The sequence below is a fragment of the Leptonotus elevatus genome, chromosome 19 (genome assembly GCF_054856555.1).
Source record: "Leptonotus elevatus isolate MCC_2025b chromosome 19, RoL_Lele_1.0, whole genome shotgun sequence".
Lineage (NCBI taxonomy): Eukaryota > Metazoa > Chordata > Actinopteri > Syngnathiformes > Syngnathidae > Leptonotus > Leptonotus elevatus.
This window is the reverse complement of record NC_141257.1, coordinates 9,650,745-9,673,334: the sequence shown is the minus strand read 5'-3', so window position 1 is coordinate 9,673,334 and position 22,590 is coordinate 9,650,745. Positions and strand designations below refer to the sequence as shown.

Below are 22,590 nucleotides of genomic sequence, written 5' to 3'. Positions count from 1 at the left end.
GCGAGCCGCTGCAGGAGAGCCAGCCTGTTTAAACAGGCCATAAAAATGAATCATTGCCCAACGCGTGGAGAGACTCGGCCCCCTTTAAGCTAAGATATCGGGGGAAACCCGTACGAAAATGTAAGTGGGCTTGTATTTGTGAACATTAAGTCACAATTGGGCTCCTTAATGTTCGTCCCATTCATGCCACCGCGGTGATTTATGAGGTCCTGGAGGCAAACATGGCTCGGCTGCTTGCTTGCAGCATGCACCGTGTCAAGAGCTTGGCCATGCAAAATCAAAATACTGCTGCATTCAATTTGATAAAGGCTTCGGGGGAAAAGAAAAGTTAGAACCCATTTTGTCTGTCTATTTGTATTTTTTAAATCTCTAAATTTAAACCGTCTCACGTTAGCGCCTGCTAGGTTATTTATATTCATTACCAACCTGTTGTTCAATTTGCATAGTATTTTTTATCATCCCGCGTATTTTTTTACGAGAATTATTAAAACGTCAATAATCGCTCTGTCAATAGAATAAGACTCAAAACACAAAACAGCATATTTGTAGCAAGTTATTTTGTATTCTAACAAAAATACTCAAGACATTGGAAGCTATACAAAAATAAAAATGACCAGTTTCCATACAGGCCGGATATTGTTGAATTTTCACACACACCCAAAATAATTTTCACTCCCAAAAAAAAAATCAATTCGTTATGGTAGTTACAGTCCTCCGTGATTTCTTCATCCTTACCGTCCCACAAAATGTGTGCCGAATAAACAGACTATAGTCGGATTGATTTGTGTTAATAGTTGAGATTCTGCAGGTCGATTGTTGTTAGAGATTCCGAGAAAAAATAGAAAGTGTCCGCAGAAATGTCCACGGGACTGTCCAGGGATTCTGACAAGCTCGGCGAGGCAGCGTCGGAGAGTTGCAGGCAGGAATCCGACGAGAAAGCTTGGAAGTCGTGTATAGAAACATCCAAAGCTGGGGGACTGTCGCCATTGTCCGGCACGGATGCCGAGCCGGGGCCCATTGTTGACACGCAGCCCAGAACAGTGGGTGACGGGTTGGGAAAATGTTTCAGATTTTTCTCATTGCTGTTCAGCGGCGCAGCGGCAAAGCTCACGGAGCTGCTATTGTGGACCTGCTGCGCGGATTCCAGATTGTTGTTGTGAAAGGAGAAAGTGTCTCTCTCCAGCAGGGCCCCGCTTTGCTCGTACTGGGGCCCTTCGTCGTCTTCGTCGCTGTGCATCCCGTCCTCCCCGCCGCCGGGACCCTTGCCCGCGTCCCCGTTGTGGTTCTCCTTGCTCTGCGTCTGCCGCTTGTGCTTCATGCGCCGGTTCTGGAACCACACTTTGACCTGCCGCTCGGTCAGGTCGAGCAGGGCCGCGATCTCTACCCTCCTGGGTCGGCACAGATACTTGTTGAAGTGGAATTCCTTCTCCAGCTCGAGTAGTTGCGTGTTGGTGTACGCCGTCCTGAGTCGGCGGGAGCCTCCGCTTAGCCCTCCGCCTTCCGCGACCTCGGGCGAGCCTGGAGAACCGGGACAGAACCGTTACATAAGGCAGGCTTGAGCACACACAAAAAAAATAATATGGCACCCGAAGATATTTACTTCTTTTTTTTAAATTGATAATGGCTCGTCCGTTTTGGACGTAAAAATGCTCCAAACAAAGTGAGACACTAATGAATGCTGCAGAACTCCCATCACTCTTCATTACTGTCACACATCAAAAGTGTGACTAGGAGAATAAATCACCAAACTTTAACCAAACTTTTTCTCATTTCCTCCCGAATCTCTATCTAAAATACTAATATCGCATTTTAACGATATTATACGATATAATAAATCCCCCTCCCCCTCATTAAAAATAATATAATTAAATCACCCACCTTTTGGGGAGAAGCAGACGGGTCCATTCGTGGACAAAGTGGTAGCGGTGGTCGTGGGCAGGTGGTTCCGCTTGGAGGCTTTCTTCTCCCGCATCCACGGGTACTCGGGAGGCAGCGAGGCGGTGGGCAGCGGGCTGCATCCGTCGGGGCTGTGTCTCGGGCGGCCGTGGCGCGGATGGCTGCCCGGGTTGAGGCTGGGGATGGTCTGCTCGAAGGGAGGAGGAATCAGTGTCGAGCTCTTGATTGATGAACTTTGAAATGAATCAGCGACAGGGGGGAAAGATGTCAGGCACTCAGCAAGCGACGGCTGACTATTGATAAATCCGCTCTCTCGCTCGAATTCGTAATTCATCTCCTCTCCCTACGAGCCCAGGAAAGTTTGCACGCGTTATTGTCGACGAACTCAATGGCCACGCGAAGACGAAAATCATTCAAAAAATGTCCTGTGATGGCTTCCTCTTCCTATTTCTGTGATTACGGCCGTGTGGGGACCGAGCTACTATGAAACTATTGAATTCATGGAGACAAGGTTGAAATTGGACCGAGTGGCCTGTCACATGATTACCTCTGCCCAATGACAATTTGGGCTTTAATCAAAAGAAGCCACTGGCTGCCTGATTGATCCAAAAAGTCTTCTTGCTTGCTTGCTGCCGCCTCGCTCAGCTGTGCCACTTTTATTTACATCTTTCTCCTCCCGACTGCGTACCACTAAGAGAAGAGACCCCCGCTCGAGAAAAAAAAAAGTGTTTTTAAGAATGGCCGACTCACTATTACAGGGAAGGACCCCGCGCGGATTCGTGCACTCCTCTTTCTCGTATTGTTTGAGGATGTCAGGCGAGAACGCCCCCCAACACACACGCGCACACGCACACACATGCAACATATACCCCAAAAGTGCTATTAAGACTTCTTCAGTGAATCCTGCATGACGAAAGAGAAATACATGAGGATGAGCAGCAATAATAATAATAATAAAAAACAGACCACTATAGATGAAATAATTAGTGCCACTTTTAGGCCCTTGAGCAACATAACATTAGTTTGCTGTTAGTTTGACGTAAATCTCATAAATGTGCGCACTTACATTTGAACACAAAATAATATATTAACCTGCATTTCGTCTGGCTAATAACATAATTCTTCTTTATTTTTTTGAGATGGGATTCTTTTTCCAACATCTATCCAGTAATTTCCTGCAAAAATATGACTTTGACAAAAAAAGAAGAAGAAGAGTAGTTTGTCAGTTATATTATTAGCCTTACGATATTTGCTATGTTTAGGCACGAGGTTAGCATAGTTCGATGGCTAACATCAGTTTTCGATGCTAGCTAGCCTAATTTTTGTTTACACTATTAGCTCTTTTTACAGGGCTTAAACGCAACAAAAAAAAAACGTCCACCGTGTACATTCAAGCTAACTAATGACCATAATGGTTGTCATAAACATTAAAAACGAATAATTTGCTGCGTTATTAGCGAACGTCTCTCCCCTGCTGTGACTTTGCTTTATTGTCGTTCCAAAGTCATCTGTGAAAGCCACATTTATGGGAATGTTTCCAGCCCCTTAAACACACCGTGATATATGTTTAAAAAAAAAAAAGAATACGACTTGGTGAGTAAGAGAGAGGAAGAAGTGGTATAGGTTCTCTCTCAGTTTGTTGCTTATATACCAAACAAAGAGTGCTGGAAGCCTGCACGCGATCAATCTTACTCGCCAAAAGGTCTGACAGCTCGGTGCCCTCACAACACATTTAAGGCTTCTAACTCTCCCCCGGATCAAATGCAGCCAGGAAGCGGCGAGAAACACTGGTCACTCAGATTAGAACCATTTTCTGCTGCTTCTAGCCCGAGCTGTCGCTGGAGGGATGTTTTTAAAGATAAATAAGAATCGGACCAGGCGAGTGCGTATTTCCTTGCAGGGGGAGGCAGTGAACGCACCACGGGTGAGTATCAAAAATGCATTCACCTGGATTTGATCTCTTATCGCTAACGGGAATTTACGCACTTACATGGAGATATTTTTGTACACATCGAAGCAGTTTGTTTGCGGAAGGTTGCCATAGGGAAAATTGGAATTAGCCACAGGCTTTGTGTATAAGGAAAAGTGTGGGAGGAGGCTTTTTTTTCCCTGAGCCTACACACATTGCAACAGTGATTTAACAGAACTTTCCCACGGATGTGAATATACTGCAATACATGGCTTAGTTTTATACTTTTTGTTTTAAATGCAGCTTAAGTGACACATATGGGTCAGATCAGTGGCTTGTGCGAATGTAGAAGTCCAGCTTCGACACACCATGGTTCAATTGTTCCAGGTCTCCCTGCTAACCATATGTCATGGATACTAATGCCCTGTTATATCAATCATATTCAGATTGGAAATGATTTTCGGGGGGACTACATTATGGAGGATAAAAAAAAAATTAACGAGTTAATATTGTTTTGTTGGAGCAATTGTGATAATGCATTTCGTCTTCTTTAAACTGTGCTCGTCGAGAACTAACATTTATTTTTAAATAAACACTCAAATTGATAAGATTTTTATTTGTTGCTGTTTTTGTCTGAATCATATTTGGTTTTTTTGCCCTTTGAAAGCTGAAAACTAATTCCCACGATAATTTAATGTCCTCATCACCCTAACGATGCTTTTAAAGACATTTGGACTTTTACGTGCATTTTGCTGAATAATGAGACAAACAAGCCAATACAAATTCACGTGGAGCTAGTATCCTCTCTGACCACATTTGACCGACTCAAAACATATTCAGGGACATTAGTTTTCAAACGATTTCTCATTTAGATTGTTGTCTACTTGCAGGGGCTGCACAAGGGTCCGGCGCCTGACGTTTTTATTATTATGGATGTGCCCCGCAGATGAGATGAGAGGAGGGAAGAAGAAGGCCACCCGAGAGTTTTCTTCACGTCTCATCAGGAAGAGAAGGAAATAAATTACGCAGCTTTTTTTGGGGAGGGGGGCGAGGGGGGGCTGCATGTAACGCTGAACGATATTAATGGCAAATTTACTGCGTATTTATTTTTTGGGTTGTTTTTTTTAACGCACTATTTTCCTTGGCGAATGCAGATAATTATGTTTACTACATGCTTAAAAAAAACACAAATGATGTGCATTCTTATATTAATTTGTCTAAATTAAAACAAATATGCTTGGAAAGTATTTCAATTGTTTTATTTACTTCTTCGAACTGGAGCAGCATGGAATGTATGAAAAGGTTTGTCTTGTGTTTTAATTCTGTTCAATAAAGAAATGAATAAAATATCATTCTTTCCACCCTTATTGCGTCGACTGATTGATTTTACATTCTGTGAGAAAATAAAAATAAAAACAAAATGTCTCATCGAAGAAGAAGGGTGGAAATAATATGACGTGGGTTGAAAATGGGAGTTTGGGTTTGGGGGTGACTTGAACCACCGAGCTTCCCGCAAGGGTGTCAAATAATACCAGGTCTACTTTTAACACTAAACAAAAAATAAATAACATCAGAAATTCCAAGCAAAGGTTGCATCCTTATAAGCTCGTGACCCTTATTTTGACAAATGCATTTCTTTCACGTATGCCACGGATCCTTTCACAAGTGCAACAAAATGCATTTAAAAAAAAAAACTTCAAATGCGGATAAATAAGTTCACATAAAAAAAATCGAATAACATGTTTTCGTAATACCCTGTTTGAATTTGAAAAACACTTAAAATAGATTAAATAGGCCTTGGCTCGCTCGACGTACTCCTCGAGCCTTCAGAAATGTCTTTTTAAGAAGGAAAAAAAAAAAGATTATTTATCCTATACGCTACTTCACACATCGTCAACTAAAGGGAACCTAAAGAAAAAAATAAGGCAAAAAAGAGACAAAGGTAGACGCAGTGTGGAGGCACACAAACAAAAGACGGTGATGCGGTCCGGAGGTGGCTACAAGACAATGGGCGGAGTGATACGGACTGCGCCGTGCACCGCTACAGATGAGTCAGTTTGGGCGCCTCCTGGATTCTTCCCTGAGAGTATTGCGGTGTAAGGTCTGTGTACGTGGGCGTGGGATCACACACGCCGTGATGCTGACTGTTGCCCATCGTGATTGCTCCGTTGTAGTCCATGTTGGAGGGCGGCGGGTGCGGGAGGTGCGTGAGGCCGAAAACGGAAGCCCCGGAGTTGGCCATGGGCTCCACGTAACCTCCGCCGACATAAACGGGGCTGCCCTGCATGTGAGTGCCGTAGTTGCCTCCCTGTAGGGGGTGCGCGTCATACTCGGGCGTGGCCGAGTCGGGATACCTCTTGTGGGAGTTGTTCAGACCGGCGGGGGGGTATGACGTCGCCATGCCGTACGTGTTTTGATGATTCTTATTGTAAGATGTAGGCGACTCGTGGGACTCGTAAGAAACAGTGTTCACGAGAGAATGCATAGAGCTGAGGTATCCTCCACCGGAAGGGGGGCCCACTGGACTGCGAGGGGACTGCCCCCCAGGGGAAGGCATCATCCCCACACCCTTCTGATCCTTCTTGTATTTCATCCTGCGGTTCTGGAACCAGATTTTGATCTGTCTCTCTGTCAGGTTGAGCAGGTTGGCCATCTCCACCCTCCGAGGCCTGCAAAGGTAGCGGTTGAAGTGGAACTCCTTCTCCAGCTCCACAAGCTGGGCGCTGGTGTAAGCCGTCCTGGCCCTTTTGGAAGCGGCCGACCCAGGAGGACTCTTGTCTCCCGGGCAATTCTCCACTGTGAGGGGATGGAGGAGGAGGAGGGTGTCAATCAGTAATCCATTACATGCAGGACAGTGAGAGTGAAAGCAGAACACAGTAGATAAGAAAACTACAGGAGTGTTTGCTTACTGGATAAATACACTCACGTGCCACAACATTGGTAACGCGTGGACATTATGACATCAGCAAATTTTCATTTTTCAGCCAACATATCCTCCAATTGAACTGCTGGGTCAAAAATAACCCAATTTAGGTTTTTAAAAAACCTAAAAACAAAACATAATACCGACCTGCTACTTGGGTCAACCTGACTCAACTTTCAACCCAAATTTTTGTGCAGAACAACTCCCAAAATTAGTAACTCTGGGAAAATTTTGACCAAATTGTTATGTTTGACCCAGCAGTTTTAAGGGTGTACAAACCAACAAATGCACTCAAAGTCAACCCAATTTGGTCAAAATCGTCCTGACGTGCTACTTGTGTCAATTTGACCCAACTTTCTAATTGGGTTGTTTTGATAGAAACACATTGAAGTTGGGTCAAACTGACCCAAGTAGCGTGGCTATGAATTGTTCTTTTTTATTTTTTATTTTTATTTTGACACAGTAGTTTTAAGGGTGTTCAAGTCAAACAAACACATTTGGGTACTATGCACACTTAAAACTGTTGGGTCAAAAATAACCCAATTCTGGTCGAAAACTGGACTGACCTGCTACTTGAATCAATTGAATCTACCTTTGTGGGTTGTTTTGTACAAAACACAATTTTTTGGGGTACAAAACAACACCCATATTTGCATTGTTTTATACAAAGCAACCCAAAGTTGGGCCGAACTGGTCAAAGTAGTGGGCCGGTAACATTTTGACCCAAATTGATTTATTATTATTTATTTTTTTTTGTTTGTTTGTTTTTTTACCCAGCAGTTTGTAGGGTGTACAATTTGGGTATAATCTAAACCAAACTGCTGGGTCAAAAACAACCCAATTTTGGTAAGGAATTGGAGCAAACCGTTAACTTGGGTAAATTTTTACCCATTTCTTTGTACAAAACAACCCCAAAATGTTGTTTTGTTATATACACTCTAAAAACAGTTGGGTCAAAAGTAACCCAATTATGGGTCAAAATTGGACCGATCCATTTTATGGGTCAAATTTGACTCAAAGTTCTGGATTGTTTTATGCAAAATGACACAATTTTTTTGACCCAAGTAACCAACATTTATGAGTTGTTTTACGCTGAAAGACCCATTTCTTGACTCAAAGTTGGGTCGAATTGACCCAAGTAGCAGATCGGTCCATGTTTGACCCATAGTTGGGTTATTTTTTTACATGTACAAAACAGAGTTGGGTCAAAGTTGGCTCAAATTTACTCAAGTAGCAGGTCAATCCATTTTATGACCAAAATTGGGTTATTTTTGTCCAAGTAGTTTTAAGGGTGAAAGAGAAAAATGCTCCATTTGATTGTCATACTGTCAGAAGGTATTAAATAACATTTATTATTGTTGTATCATATTGTAGCGGGAGCATGCTTCAACACATCTGCAAGCATCGTTGTCATAGGAATCGAGGCAACATTAGGTGCTTTGCATGGGTGCAGAAATACAAAACATCACATATGTCAAACTCATTTTCGGAGTGGGCCACGTTGCGGTTTCTCTCAGACAGCCGTGATGACTGTAAAAATCTTATGATCACCTCATCATACTATCCATTTAGGGTTGTATTGATTTTCAATACTGTACTACAGTAGTTAACAAAAGCTTTGGTTAACAAAAAATACTTATATCTTTATATGTGTTTGCTGCTAAAATGAAATAAAAATTAGTAAGGAACTTGATGCAAAAATGTTCCTTTGCACTTATAAAATGATTATTTATCATATTTTTTCTAGTGTCAAGATAATAAAGTAGACCTTGTTCCCCCCTCTCTTTCTCTCTTTTCTGTGAGGAGACACTTAATTGTATCCCTGTAGTATCTTTTTGACACTTTCCCCGGTCCACAAAATGATTTGGTGGGCCAGATCTGACCCCCCGGGCCTCAGGTTTGACATCTGGTGACTTGTTTTTTTGCCTTGCAACATGAGACAGGAGAAATATAAGTAATGCAGTTCTACACATTTACCACAACCCCAATAGCGAATACCTGCCTGTCGGTGTCAATCACAACTTCTTGTCCTTGTAAAGACAGAATTACACCAATGTGATGAAAACTAGTTCTTCACTAAAAAGTCTCTGTAGTGAACCACAATGCATGAAAATCCAACTCAGGGTTGTCTCGCCTCTCACACAGTAGCATATGCCTCAGGCACATTTCTCATTGTGTGCACAACTTCACAGATAAGCCTGCCCCTTCTTGCAGCAAAGCAAGGCACACTTGGAGTTTTTGTGGCAGGCGGCCAACAGCACATAGTAAATTTTACTACCTGTCGAGCCAAACATGGAGCAGAGGGACTGTAAGATGACATAACCTCCACTGAGGAACTAATAGCTCGTAAATTTATAGGAGGACAGAGTCATACATGACACCAAATTATAATGGTGTGCTAATTTATCAAATTCGGCATCACATCGTTTGCTAAGGTTTTCCTTTAGTGAGACAAGTGGCGCATGTTTAGTGTGTTTGTTGACTCTGTGGGGACGCTATGTGATCAGTGCATGTGTATGTTTACAGTAGGCAGAGGTCATCTGCGGGGCAAGCAGGCAAATGGCGGGATTTAGCCCCAAAGCATGGCCTTATTTAGTGCGGTGAAGTGGAGGGGGGGGGGGTGTAGCCCTTTAAACCCCCCTCAAGTCCTTCGCATACCGAATTTGGACGCCGTTAACAGAACTACTCAGAGGTGTTGATTATTCCCCTCCCTGCTTCCTGAAGTCGCATGTAAAATTTCCCTCTATGTGACATTGGAAGAAGTGGGAACATCCCCCCCACTTGCTGTGGCCTTCACAGTGGGAGTATTATATGAAGTGTGTTTTGACACCCCCGCCCCTCCCTCCTCCACACTCCCGACACGAATTTCACGGTGCAGCTTGCGTGTGTGTTGTACCTGAACTGGCGCTATTTGCGGGTTTCTGCTTGGTGTTCTGCCGGGACTCCTTCATCCAGGGGAAGATCTGCTTGCCGCGGGCGCCCGACGACGGCGAGCCGCTCTTGGCGCTCGGCTGGCCGCTGCCGTTGCTGGCGTTGTGGCCCGTATCGGAAGGGGAACACGAAGGAGGAGGGCTGCCCTCGGGATGATGATGCGCCTTGGCCGGGCCGTCGCAGCTCTCCGCCTGCATCTCCGGCGGCTTGTGCAGAGGAGCTTGCACGGAGCCGTCGGGAGACTGCAGGGAGCAGGCGGGTCGATGGTAGTCACTTTCCACATGAGAGGCGCGGGGATATTGGACCTGATTGGCATCATAACTGAAGCTATTTGCGCTTTGATACGGGTAGCCACTGTAAATTGCCGAGCTGTCGTAGTAGGTTGCCTTTTGCATCTCGCCGTTTCCCAATATTTATTTCACAAAGTGACAGGGTCTTGACACCCTTGTAGAAGAACATTGGCACCCCGTGGTCACGTGACGCCTCTCCGCCAATGGCCTCCTCGGGTGAACCTGGGGTTACAACAAGCACTGTGAGGAGACGAAATGGTGGCGATCCATCTTACTTTTCAATGCAGGCCTGACACTGCGCACTATAGGCGAGATTGGGCCCGGCGCTTGTGCGCGCGATTGCCGTTTACCTTCTGGCTTGCACCGGCCAACCTTCTATTACCATCTGTGCTAAACAACATGCACTCAGAAACAGTTCAAATCAATTACGGGACCTAACAAGAAAGGGAATGTCATTTTAAGACACTCTTATTATTAAGCGCAATAGAATAAAATCAGAATTTCACTGTGAGTTGTAATTATTAAATTAATCATTTTTTGTCCTTTCTCAACCACTTGCTGCAAGACGTAAACAAGCACATTCCCTTCTGTGCCTTTCTTAAAGATAAAAACTTCGGAAAACCAGAAAAACCGGGTGGACATTGGTGCATCTTTAGGACCACGATGTGAACTTTTGCTGTCCTGACCCATAATAATGGCGGCTGGTGGTGTTGACTTGGCGGCTGACCGGACCGAGCTCGGAACAAACCGGCCAGAATCGCTACCAGGCCTACTACGAGCCATTAAGGTAACCTGAATATTAGTGTATTATTATATTTTAAAGCACATATGGTCATAAAAATGAATAAACAAAAGCGTAGAAAAGAATAGAAAAAAATAGTATGAGCTACCTTGATTTTAATCCGAGTTTGACATTAAGTGGGCCCTAATATCACACGAATAAAAATTATCGCTAATAATAATAATAATAATAATAACAATAATAATAACAATAATAATAACAATAATAATAAACGAATTTTATGTATTTATTTTGTAATAATAAAATATGAGTGGTAAATGCAACTTTACATGTGTTTGCTTTTGAGCCGAGCAAGCATTAGTGCACATTAATTAAAAATATTTTTATATATAAAATATATATTTTTTTTAATACCGAAAAGGTTATTATGCAAACATGCAGTAAAACGATATTGCGTGACAAGCAGGTAAATCTGCTGAAAATGAGCTCTAGTGAGCGAATAATTAAAGCAAAAGTAATCATCTCGACTGGATCTGCAGCGCCGGAAGACTCGGCCGATTTCTCCTAAAACAGATTGTGTGGCAAAAGTGTGCATTAATCCCAAAAGAGCGAGTAGGAAGCAAGCTTGATCTTGCAAGCGCGCAGCCGTGCAGTGCTCCACGTTAAGAGAAATCTGCGAGTGTGTGAACTCTTCCTGAACCGAGATCCAAGTCATACGGTGATAAATCACCGCTCGCGACACACAAACTCGGCCATTAAGAACCGGGGCAGCCTATTCCTGGCCTGCTTACCTTAACCTCTGACGACCAATGCAGAGCAGCGAGCAATATTTTCTCATTCAGCGACGAAATCGATCAAAGTAGTAATCCGGAGGAAAGTTGAGGAGGAGGCAGGGCTGGGCTGCAGAAGCGAGCGCCATGCGTGCAGGCGGCAACCACAACAAGAAGAATCGAGGAGAGAGAGAGAAGCCCCCTTGCTTTTTTTCTTTCTTTCTTTCTTCCACCCTTCCCGTGTCTTCCCCACTCGACGTGGATGTGTACATGGAGATTACGAAAGCAGGCGGGTCAGCGAGATAAGTCTTATCTGGCTTCAAGGGCTGAATTTATCGCCACGCCATTGGAAGCAATGCTTCTCCAGAGCAATAATAGAGCCATGCACGCAGCCGGTGGGGGATACGAGGCTGGACCGGACCTCTTGCGTGATCGCCAGTGAACTGGCCCGAACCGCAGCGTCACACCATAGACAAGAAAAATTATGCAAATGAAGTAGCGCCTTGGAAAAGGCAGTTCAAATCAAGTGGCTGCTTCGCCTCCTCCTCCTCCCCCAAGCAAATGAGGAAGAGAGAGAGAGAGAGCGAGAGAGAGAGCGAGAGAGAGAAGGGGGAGAGAAATAGAACATAATCACAAATGCTAAGCGAGAAGTCCATTTTTATATTTTATATTTACTTTCTTTGCAATGGACGCTAACACAAGACGCGCAATTGTATATAAATTCATCATTAACCTTTTCATCTTGGGATGTAATATTTCAAATCAGCACTCCAAAGTGGATGTATGATCAAGTGAGGAGAAGAGCGTGGGGGAATCCCTCTGCGTGGTAATGTTGTCTTTTTTTCTTAAGAGAAAGGAAAACGTCTTGTCAGCTTTACGAGAGAGAAAAAAAACTCGAAAATACGCTACGCGTGGGCCCAAAAATTCACGCGTGAGGTTTTTTTTTTAAAGCCACCTCGGCTTAATTATTGACCTCTTTGTGCTGTGTTCAAACTGCTGATTCCTCTCCTCTCTCTTTTTAATGCGCGTAAAGGAGGTTAAAAGTCATCGAGGTGGGGGAGAAAACGGCGTGAGGAGTAAGCCGAAGGGAAAAGGCCGGTAAACAGATGTAGAAAATATATAAATATGTATCGCACGTGCACACGACTGGAGTAGAAATGGGTTTTTGAAAGGAGCGAGGCAGCGCTCCAAGAGCCTTCCTCGTCACGTTTATAGTGACAAATTACACCTCGCAGACAAGTGGAAGAGAAGGAATTATTGCTCCCGGCCTGCTCATGTTGCACATCCAAAGAAAAGGCACACACACACTGCTTCTGTCAGGCCTTTGGTGGGCGTGCTAGTTATTATTTTCAAAAAATTGAATAAGCAGCCATCAGGAGATAAATCAATAAAGACGAATATAGACTTACCGGTGTACTTGCGCGTGTGAGGTGGCTTTATGGGCTTGGATTTCTGCAATGGAGAAGGGGAATTATGTTTTGCAATATTTCTGCAGGGTATTATTTCATTGGGTATTGCATAAAAATGGGCACATTTAGTCGAAAACGTGAAAAGCCTTTTGATGCCTAAATTGTTTCCTTAAACCTGTTGGGTTTAAAATAACCTATGCAATATGAGTTGGAAAAATACAATATTGTTTACAAAAATGTACCCAACATTAAGAAATAGCCCAGTATGGGTTAAAACAGCCCAATATGGATTAAAACTGAAGCAATGGATTAAAAACCAAACTACAATAGTGGTTAAAAAAAAAGGCCAATACGTTTTTAACAAGTCTGTATGTGTCCAAAATTGCCCAATATGGGTTAAAAATTTTAAAAGATATATATTGGTTAAAAACAACCCAATAATCAGTTTTAAGATATAGCCCAGCTGTAAATAAAATAGGTTTAATATAGGTTTTGAAAAACAATATTGGTTAAAATTAACCCAGTAAGTGTTTTTCCCCCCCAAATAGGCCAGTATAGGTTAAAATAGCCCATAGTGGGTTAAAAGTGACCTAACATGAACGGATTTTTTTTTTTTAAATAACCCAATATGCGTATGTGTTAAAACTAACCCAATCTGGGTTAAAAACGCAAAATTGGTTAAAATAAATGAATAACCCATATGCAGGTTTTTTAAATTTTCCCAGTATGGGTTCAAACTGGTTCTCTATGGGCTCAAACGAGTTTTAATGCTGGATGTGAAATATCGCAAACTAATATTTCCACATTGAGTCAAATCTCGCTGTCTCTCTGTTTAGTAATCCAAGTAAGAAAATGAAAATAGCTTTATGCAAATACGCTGTTTGTTGTTTCCCTCTCAGCCGGTAAGCATTTTTCCCACAAACGGATCGAATAGTCATTAGCTGCGGAGCACCATCTTCCCCAAGTCCCCGCGCCCATAAATCACGCCGGAGCGCCGTGACCTCAGTGCGGCCGAGCCGTCCTGCGTGGCACTCCGTCTTCCATTATAGGCTCGTTTTCCCCCCTTGGAACCACACAACCCCACAGCGTTCACCTACTTTTTGGATTCTACATTTGATTCGCTTAGGAAATCAAGTCGAGCGTTTTGGCGCTATTTTTGCTTGAGTTTATATTGTAACATTTAAAGTAATAATCGCATAAAAATGTGAAAATGTGTTTATTTTAATTTTTTGTTTACTAAAAATATGATTTATATTTCAATTGAAGATATGCATCGATCTCCTCCAACAAGGGCTCATAAATAGACTTATACGAGATCTAGCCTCCGCGTTTCTCTCGTGACCTATATTTGCAAATACGTCTAAATATGATCGTGCGAATATATCAAATTCGCCCAACTAACTCCCTTTAATACTGACCTGCGCCTCTCGCTGCAATAACTCACCACAGCAACGAACAATCGGCGGAAATGCCTCAAAATAAAATCCATCCTTCCAAAGCTCGGACTCTCTCCGCGTGGAAAAACATATCCGTCCCTGACAGCCGTTACATCCACATCCACACACACACGCACATACACACACGCATAAAAGTAGAGCGTTTCTCCTATTTGATTTCGCCTCTTTTCCTTTTTTCCTGGTTCTCCTGCCCACGCGATAAACACAAGCTATCAAGCCAGGACTCCCCTCGTGGAAAGTGGGGTTATAATGAGCATCATATGGCCGCATCGGGGCTCCGGTTTGCTCGGCGCAGCCATAACATGGAGCGGCGTCACGTGACGCGTCGTCAACTTAAATCCTTTTTATTTGAGCCTGTGAATCATTAATGGAGACAGTGAGATGTGATAAAAATAAAAATACAAAAAGGAGGATTATGTCACACATGTTTGGGGTTTTCACGCGTGGCCTCCTTTGGTGAAATCCTAAAGGGCTCATGAATTGATTTATTTTCTCTATAATGCTAAACGTAGATTATTTAAACCGGATCGCTATGATGATTCAGATCGACTCAGTGTCGCCCCCATTTCCTGTGGTGGCATTTAGCGGTAGCGTTACATTTGGAGGCAGGTCACAAAAGAATGCTAATCACTTGAGAGGCAAACTTTGCATATTGGGTGTAAAAAACGACTTTTGGAGGAGAATTTGGGTGGCTGCCAGCACCCACGGAGTGTGCCACTCGTGCGCCATGGGAACTATCTGGCGCCCGGAACCTGCACCAAAACGTTGCCAACATGGCCGGCAGAGCCTCTCTCTCCCTTGCTCTCTCTCTCTCTCTCTCCTCGGCACCGTTTGGCGCTTGTTTTCAGTCAACACCGAGAAGCGGGCGTGGAAAAATCCCACCACAACAATTAATCACTCGTGGACAACGTCCCCCCCCCCTGCATACTCCCACCACCCGGCCGGAGCCCTGCCTTTTGTGTTCCCAAACTTGAGCGGTAAACTTTTAAAAGGCAGGAACTCGAGCGGCGGAATTCACAATGCGTAAAAGTACGGGAGGGTTGACTTTTACGCACGGAACAAACATACATTTTACGCACGGGAGAGCTGTTAACCGGTATGTGTCCTTAATGCTTTTTCTTCTGTGATTACAGATGGAATCCTTTCACGAGGATTACTTGGCGTGGACGGGCTGAGTTTTTTTTTTTTTTTTGGTCTCACCTTTCATCACTCTACGTGAACTTTTCTGTGACCCGGACTGAAGAGATTCAAGTGCAGACTTATTTGAGGACGTAACGTCTTCTATTTAGCATTTCTGTCACATTTTAGCAGCTAGCTTAGTGAACATTACTGTACATCTTTTAGGGTGAGCTTTTGGTGTCGTTTACACGAACCAAAGCTTCTTATCATGTCAGCGAGGATGAGTTCAAAGACCCATTTGGACGATAGCCAGCACAAGAAGCATATCTTTGCACAATGTTGACATGCAGCTCTTTACAGGCAACTAAAGGGACGATAGCAAGCAAACAACGATAATGGAACATGGAACGCCTTAAAAGTGACTTTCTGAAGTTGATTGTGGAGGTTATTTTGCATGTTATTAAATAAAGTTGAACGTCAACGCTGGTTTCTTTCTTAATTTGAAAAATGAATATTTTGCATTTTAGATTTTAAAATGTAAGCAAATTATTGTAGCAATAGTGAGCAAGCTAGCTTAAGCCCTGAGGACTCTGTTAATGATTTATAAGGCACTTTGGTCCATTGTGTTTTCTTTTTCAATGGACCTTTCATTTTGAGCTGTCCTGGCTACAGTTCCTTTTATACTACTGCTAATGTCAAATACACGAGTCTTCATTGAAATTACAATCTTAAATTTAAATATTGTATTAACATTATTCACTACTGAAACGTGATTCATTCAATGTACAGGACGTCACACTCACAGACAAAAATTTGCATATAACCAAAGTAACAGCCCCATTCTAATTTAGATTAAAATATATTTTTTTATTCATTTCCACCTAGCTACAAAAGGGTCGATAAAGTCTTCAAACTACTCACAAGCCATGACGGTCAGTGTGGAGCAGAGGAGATGTGACTCACGCCCTGAAGAGATCACTTCAAATGAAAATAAGTCGCATTTTCACATCTATTTCTAACCCCGGTCCATTCATTATTCAACGAGTCAAATTAAAATTTCAGCACATTGGAAGTGACCTCTATTGGCAAATGACTCGGAGATTGTAATTGGACTTCTTCATGGAGTCTGCGCAAAACCGCTGTCAGTCACACTCAACGCCATTTTTTTTTTTTGCATGTGCAGCAAACATGAATCCTAAAAACGCACCATCCCGCAAAAACTACAAAAAAGAAATCCCATTCGTGCCCACTAATCACTACAAAAACATTGGTTGTCTCGCACAAAAGCAACACGTTTCTCCCCCTTTGTCCCAAACTGACTGGGGTGTCTCTTTGGATGAATTCATGGCCGAGGTTCACACCTTAAAAGGCACTTCTTCTTTTTTTCCTCTACCGTGCCGTCTCGGGGTCAATCTTCAACGCAAAGAAAAGGCTCTCGGGGGTCTCAGCGCTGATGTATGGTCTGAACATTGTATGTGTCGAGAGGTCAGGGGTCACAAGAAGGGCTGTGGGCCGGTGATTGGTCAGAGTCGGACGTGTCCCTTGGTTGAACCCTTCATTGTTTGGATGTAGCAGGTAGTGACCAACTCACACTTTGGTGCACTGAGGCTGGCTGAGGTCGCCTTGTAATGGCGTTTGACGATTTAGGTTTTTGGGCTTGGGTGTCAAAAGTCAAGCTTGTGACAAGCGCATTGTGATTCCTGAGGTTTTAAATTACAGTCCAGCGTGTTAATGGAAATTTACAGTGTCTGTAAATACACACTTGAAACGGCTGGGTCAAAAATAACCCAATTTTAGTCCGCAATTGGACTGGTCAGTACTTGAGTCATTTTGACCCAACTTTGGGTTGTTTTGTCTCCAACATTCTGGTTGATTTGTACCAAAAAGTAGGTCGTTTTTGGGTAGCGTGTCGGTTAAATTTTTGACCAAAATTGGCTTATTTTTTGACCCAGCAGTTGAGTGTATAGGTCAACTTAAACACAACTTACTATAATGTTTTGTAAACAGTACATATAAATGTATTATTTTTTAATATGGAACAACCCAAAGTTGGGTCAAATTGACCTAGAAGGTTGGTACAATTTTTTACCAAAATTGGGATATTTTTGACCCAGTATATTTAAGAATGTATACTACGTAGATTAACTCAAGAACATCTGTACTAGAGTATTGTAAACAATATATACAAATGTATTTCTTTTGTATAAAACAATTTTGAAAAACTGGGTTGTTTTGATAAAAACAACTCAAAGTTGGGTCAATTTGACCCAAGTAGCATTGGTCCATTTTTTGAGTATATACTACATATCTAAACGTATATTGGGTATTATAAACAATGCATTCTACTATATAAAACAACCCAAAAAGGACTGTTTTGATAAAAACAAAGTTGGGTTAAATTGACTCAAGTAGCAGATCCCATTTTTTTTTATCACATTTAATATTTTTTATATACTATACATAGGTAAACTTCAGCAACTGTATTTATTATAAAGTACTGAAAGAAATGTTTAAAAAAAAATATATATATATATATATATATATATAACCCACAAAAACGAGTTTTCAGCAACCCAAAATTGGATAAAATTGTCCCAATTGTTATTTTTGAACCAGCAGTTTTGCATCAATATCAGTAAACCTTTTATTATATTTTGTTTAAGTGCTAAAAACAATATACTGTAATTGCAATATGACGACGTCATTTCCAAAATCTTGATCATAAAATGTGAAAATCTATTAATTTCTGACCTAAATAATTGTAATTTTCAGGGTGCAATTTTTTTAAATATACTAACAAAAACACAATAAGGCTAAAATAAATAAATAAAATCCTGCGCGGTGGACTTTTACGCACGGCGTTTGTGGCTCAATTTGCTCCATTACTAATAACAATCAAAAAAGCCTTACAAGTGAAGTACACATTTATTTCACAAGGACATTTTCAGTCTACACTACACATCACAGGGGTCACTAGTGAGACGGCACAAACACAAATGTATATTCACAGTTTCGAACAACACAACATGAGACACAAGAGCACGAATCAAAAGTATACTGAAGACCTCACGACATGGAACTAGCAACCCGAAAAAAGTCTCTACCTGTAGAAATGCATTCCTCATTGTGCCTTCATTCATGATTTGTCTATATATGTACATTACAATATGATGGGCATGTCACTTGCAGGACTATACATTCAGCACTCGAACACACACATCGTGGCTACAATGGAACTCCTAAAAAAAATTAAATCATAACGTTCAAGTATATTATAATTCTTCGTGGAAAATTAAAAAAAAAAAATCAAAAAGGAAAGGATTCAAGCTTTTACCTCACCCATTTGGCCATTTCTGACTGAAATGCAACACTTGTTTTGATCCGTGTGACTGTGCGTTATCCTTCATTCGTAAAAAATAAAAATAAAAATACAAAAAGCAAATATGCGAAGCCTTCAGTCGCCGATGTGGGATTTGAAAAAAAAAAGAAGCATTTCTAGCTTATGAAGACGGGAAAGACGAGCGCAGAGTGGAAGGAGACAAAAGGGGCAAATAACACCAAAATATTCACTCGGTCCGTCGATTTCCACTTGTGTTCTTTGCCATCTCAGTCTGGTTTGGGTTTTTTTGTTTTTTAATTTCACTATAGACCCACGGTGCACGGCGTGGGGACCAGCTGCTGGCTTGTTTTCATCTGCTGCTGTTGGGCCCCGGAAGAAGACGACGACGACGAGGCCGAATTCGAGCGGATCTTCGTATTGGGCAGCTTGTGCTCCTTCTTCCACTTCATGCGACGGTTTTGAAACCAGATCTTAACCTGGCGCTCGGACAGGCACATTGTGTGCGCTATCTCCACCCGCCTACGCCGCGTCAGGTAGCGGTTGAAGTGGAACTCCTTCTCCAGTTCCAGAGCCTGCTGGCGGGTGTAGGCAGTGCGGGACCTCTTGGGCACTCCTCCGGTGTAACTGGCATTGACTGGGGTGGAGGTTGAAGGGGGGGAGGAAGGAGGGGGGTGTGGGGTCGCACACAGGCACACAGGCAGGTGTTAAAGACAAGATTCTCTCCAGAAAGCAATAAAAAACCGCCGACTATATTTGCTTTAACGCACGTACAGGCATCCGGGGACAGCTGACGCTTAGGAAAGATTAACTAAACAGCGGGGTCGGATATTACACATTGGCTCCATTCCAGTGGAGGAGGCAGTTTGGGTTAAAAAGCAACAAAGGCGCATGAGCCCCGACAGACGAACACAGGCAATAAAATTTACGAGGGTCCTTAATTACCGACCCCGCTGCTCCATAGTCGTAAATTGCAGCTGCAAAGTGGCTGCCAGCTACCAGCGCTGTCCTCCACGCCACGCGTGTGTGCTTTTCTGACAACTCACCGGTGTTTACGTGGACCTTTTTCATCCAGGGATACACCACCGGCTCTTTGCCCTTCACCGCGCCGGGGTAGACCTCACCGGCGAGGCTGCATGAGTCCTTAACGGCCCCCGCTCCGCCGTCCGGGGCCGAGCCGAGGCGCGGTCCGTGGTTCTGCTGCTGAGGAAGCGTTTGCGGCTGCGCCGTGGAATGGTGGCCGTCGCTGAAATCGTCCAGTCCGGCGGCGGCGGGGACGCTGCCGTAATCGTAGCCCGGTTCCGTGTAGTTGGACCTGGGGTAGGATGGCTCTTCGTGATGGGGGAAGCCCGCGTCTTTTGGCCGCTCGTAGTAGTCCCCGGGGTTGGGGATGTATCCGCCCTGCTGGTATTCGTCGCATGGAGGAAAGGACGGCTCGATATAGTTGGAGTTTATCAAGTAGGAACTCATGGTCATTAATTTGTGAAGTGCAACAATACTAATTTTTATCGCGCTGTCGTTTTTCTGATCTCCACAAAACCCTCCTACTCGCTGTCAAATGTACAAAGTTGTGTGGTCACGTGAGCGCGGCCGCCAATCAGCGCGCGTCCTGCGGGCATCATGTAAACAGGAACCAATGGAAAGCATGGCACTGGCATCGCCAGAACCTCTCCGGACTGGCTTACGTAGCTGTTTTCCTTGTTAAATCACATTATAGAAAAGCAAAACCAATCAAGTGACTTGTTTACTGCACGCAGTCAAACTTATGTGGGCGAGGCTTCATGTGGGAAAAGACGAGAAACTACGAAATATGAGGATAATATGTTTTCATTTTAACACGTATTTGGGATTATTAACATACATGTTGCTCGCGTCTTTGTACACAATTCAGTGTAAAATAAACATTTTGACACTATCGTCATCAAAACCTTCATGGACAATGACTTACTTGCACCAGCGATTAAAAAAAATATACAAAATACCTCGCACGATTGCACGTGTGCAAAAAAACAAAACAAACAAAAAACCCATTTCATTTCGTCTGTGTCAAAGCCGTACACATCTGGCAACCAAGGCCGATATGAATCCTATTATTACGATGTCTTTGCATATCTGTCAACTCATCAGTAAACACAATTTTGAGCGTGGATGACAAAGATCTTCAAAACATATTGTCACACTTATTGGCTAAAAGTATTGTGAAAGGCTCACCAAGAAACAATTGCAATGCAGCACATATCTGGCAACACAAGCGGCTGCAAAACAAAGCGCTGCATGGGGATGTTTTTGCACGAAGGACACGAGACGCGGTGTTAAGGACACCAAATGTGCAAAAACAAAATAGGTTGTCTTGAATATAGTAATAGATTTCTAAATATATCCGTATAAAAAAACATTTGAGCACAAATCTACAATATTCGAATTGGGTGCAAAAATATGTACACTTCAATTCAGTTCAGTTTAAAAATCCACCAAAAAGGGAGAGGGCACTTATGACCATATATAGGAACACCACCAACAATGAAATAATTGTAATAATATAAATGACAAAATACTAATTATTATTATGATTATTCAGATCTGAAGTTCACTAAAAGTTTGTTGCACTCTTTCCATATTAAGCATCATTTTTTATAGCATGCTTCTTGTTTAAATGCATTTTATATATTTTGCCAGTCTTGTTTAAAAAAAATAATAAACATTGCCAATTGTATAGCAACGACAACCCCCACCCCCCAAAAAGTCTTTCTAAATAAAAGTTTCTGACCTTGCTGCCGTCCATCAGCCATCACGTGCAGTCCCCGCTGCCGCTCCATCGTGGAGGTGAGAAAATGTCCTTCAAGATGCTCCAACTCCACACCAGGACACCCTATCGGCGTCAACAAGGCCTCTGCGTGCACAAACAAGGAGTCCAAACTTAAGAAATATTAAAACGCGTTTCCTTTTCTCCCCATCAACTTTTTTTTCACCCCCTCCCGAGTCCCCCCTTCTCTGTCTTCACTCCCCCAAACAGAGATAACTTGTGGCTGACCCCAAAGTGACACAGTTTCCATTTTGTTTCTGATTAATCTTGCCCATTGACAGTCTTTGTTAAACAACAAGGCGTGCCCCCTTCTTCCAAAGGGGCGACATTTTCATATCAGTTAGACGCGCTGACCCGCTCTTCACCCCGGACTTGGACTTCTGGCCAACTGTGGATTTTCTGAGACCGCTTTTCAATATTCTGAGTTTCTGGATTCGTTTTTCTTTAAAGGGACCGCAAAGGATGAATTTGACTAAGCTTGGAATATTGCAGATATCTATAACATGTCATTGCAGAGAAAGATTGCAGGTGAAAATTACAGCCGGCTGCTGGTTCGAAGGGATTCTGTTTAAATCTGGGCCGTTACTGCGAGTTGGGTGAAAAATGCGCCGCTGAACTTGTTGCTTTTCGTAAAAATGTATTGGTTTATTTTAGAGGCCTGCATGGTGAGCACTGAAAATAATATTTCTGCAAAGCATCTCGAGTGAAATTCTACGCAAAAAAAAAAAATGCCCACAGTTTACAAGCGAGCTCGACCGTGATGTCGCATGCAGGCTCGCCAGCGAGCATAAACCGCAAGTGAAGGTCTGCTGAGGTAAGATACATCACCATGACACTTTACTGTAAATTTAGATTATGAGTCAAGTGCTGTGGCGATAGTGACGGATTGCAGGTGGCTGACGCAAGGTCTCTTGTCTATACGTAATAAGAATGAATATCGTTCTGCATCAAGTGTCGATGGAGGGGAAAATATCCATCAAAAGTTCACAGAAAATGTTTGGATG

The 22,590-nt window shown here is 42.8% G+C and overlaps 3 protein-coding genes across 7 annotated transcripts; all 3 read right to left on the bottom strand.

Annotated features, from left to right (window-relative positions):
- Positions 1-542: 542 nt before the first annotated feature.
- LOC147157836 (homeobox protein Hox-A2a-like) lies at positions 543-4,730 on the bottom strand. Its single transcript, XM_086062839.1, has 2 exons — positions 1,879-4,730; positions 543-1,518 (listed from the first exon to the last, which is right to left on the bottom strand). Exons 1-2 carry the CDS (start codon positions 2,228-2,230, stop codon positions 788-790), a joined length of 1,083 nt encoding a protein of 360 aa, XP_085918965.1. The 5' UTR covers positions 2,231-4,730; the 3' UTR covers positions 543-787.
- Positions 4,731-5,047: 317 nt separating this feature from the next.
- Positions 5,048-21,644, bottom strand: hoxa3a (homeobox A3a). Of its 5 annotated transcripts, none has more exons than XM_086062836.1 (4): positions 21,551-21,644; positions 12,871-12,913; positions 9,625-10,171; positions 5,048-6,601 (listed from the first exon to the last, which is right to left on the bottom strand). In XM_086062836.1, exons 3-4 carry the CDS (start codon positions 10,052-10,054, stop codon positions 5,847-5,849), a joined length of 1,185 nt encoding a protein of 394 aa, XP_085918962.1. In that variant the 5' UTR covers positions 10,055-10,171; positions 12,871-12,913; positions 21,551-21,644; the 3' UTR covers positions 5,048-5,846. The 5 variants fall into 5 exon arrangements, with proteins under 5 accessions (XP_085918962.1, XP_085918963.1, XP_085918960.1 ...); XM_086062837.1 differs by lacking the exon at positions 21,551-21,644 and adding an exon at positions 16,368-16,385; XM_086062834.1 differs by lacking the exon at positions 21,551-21,644 and adding an exon at positions 14,289-14,591.
- hoxa4a (homeobox A4a) lies at positions 18,353-20,351 on the bottom strand. Its single transcript, XM_086062841.1, has 2 exons — positions 19,830-20,351; positions 18,353-19,420 (listed from the first exon to the last, which is right to left on the bottom strand). Exons 1-2 carry the CDS (start codon positions 20,257-20,259, stop codon positions 19,089-19,091), a joined length of 762 nt encoding a protein of 253 aa, XP_085918967.1. The 5' UTR covers positions 20,260-20,351; the 3' UTR covers positions 18,353-19,088.
- Positions 21,645-22,590: the final 946 nt, after the last annotated feature.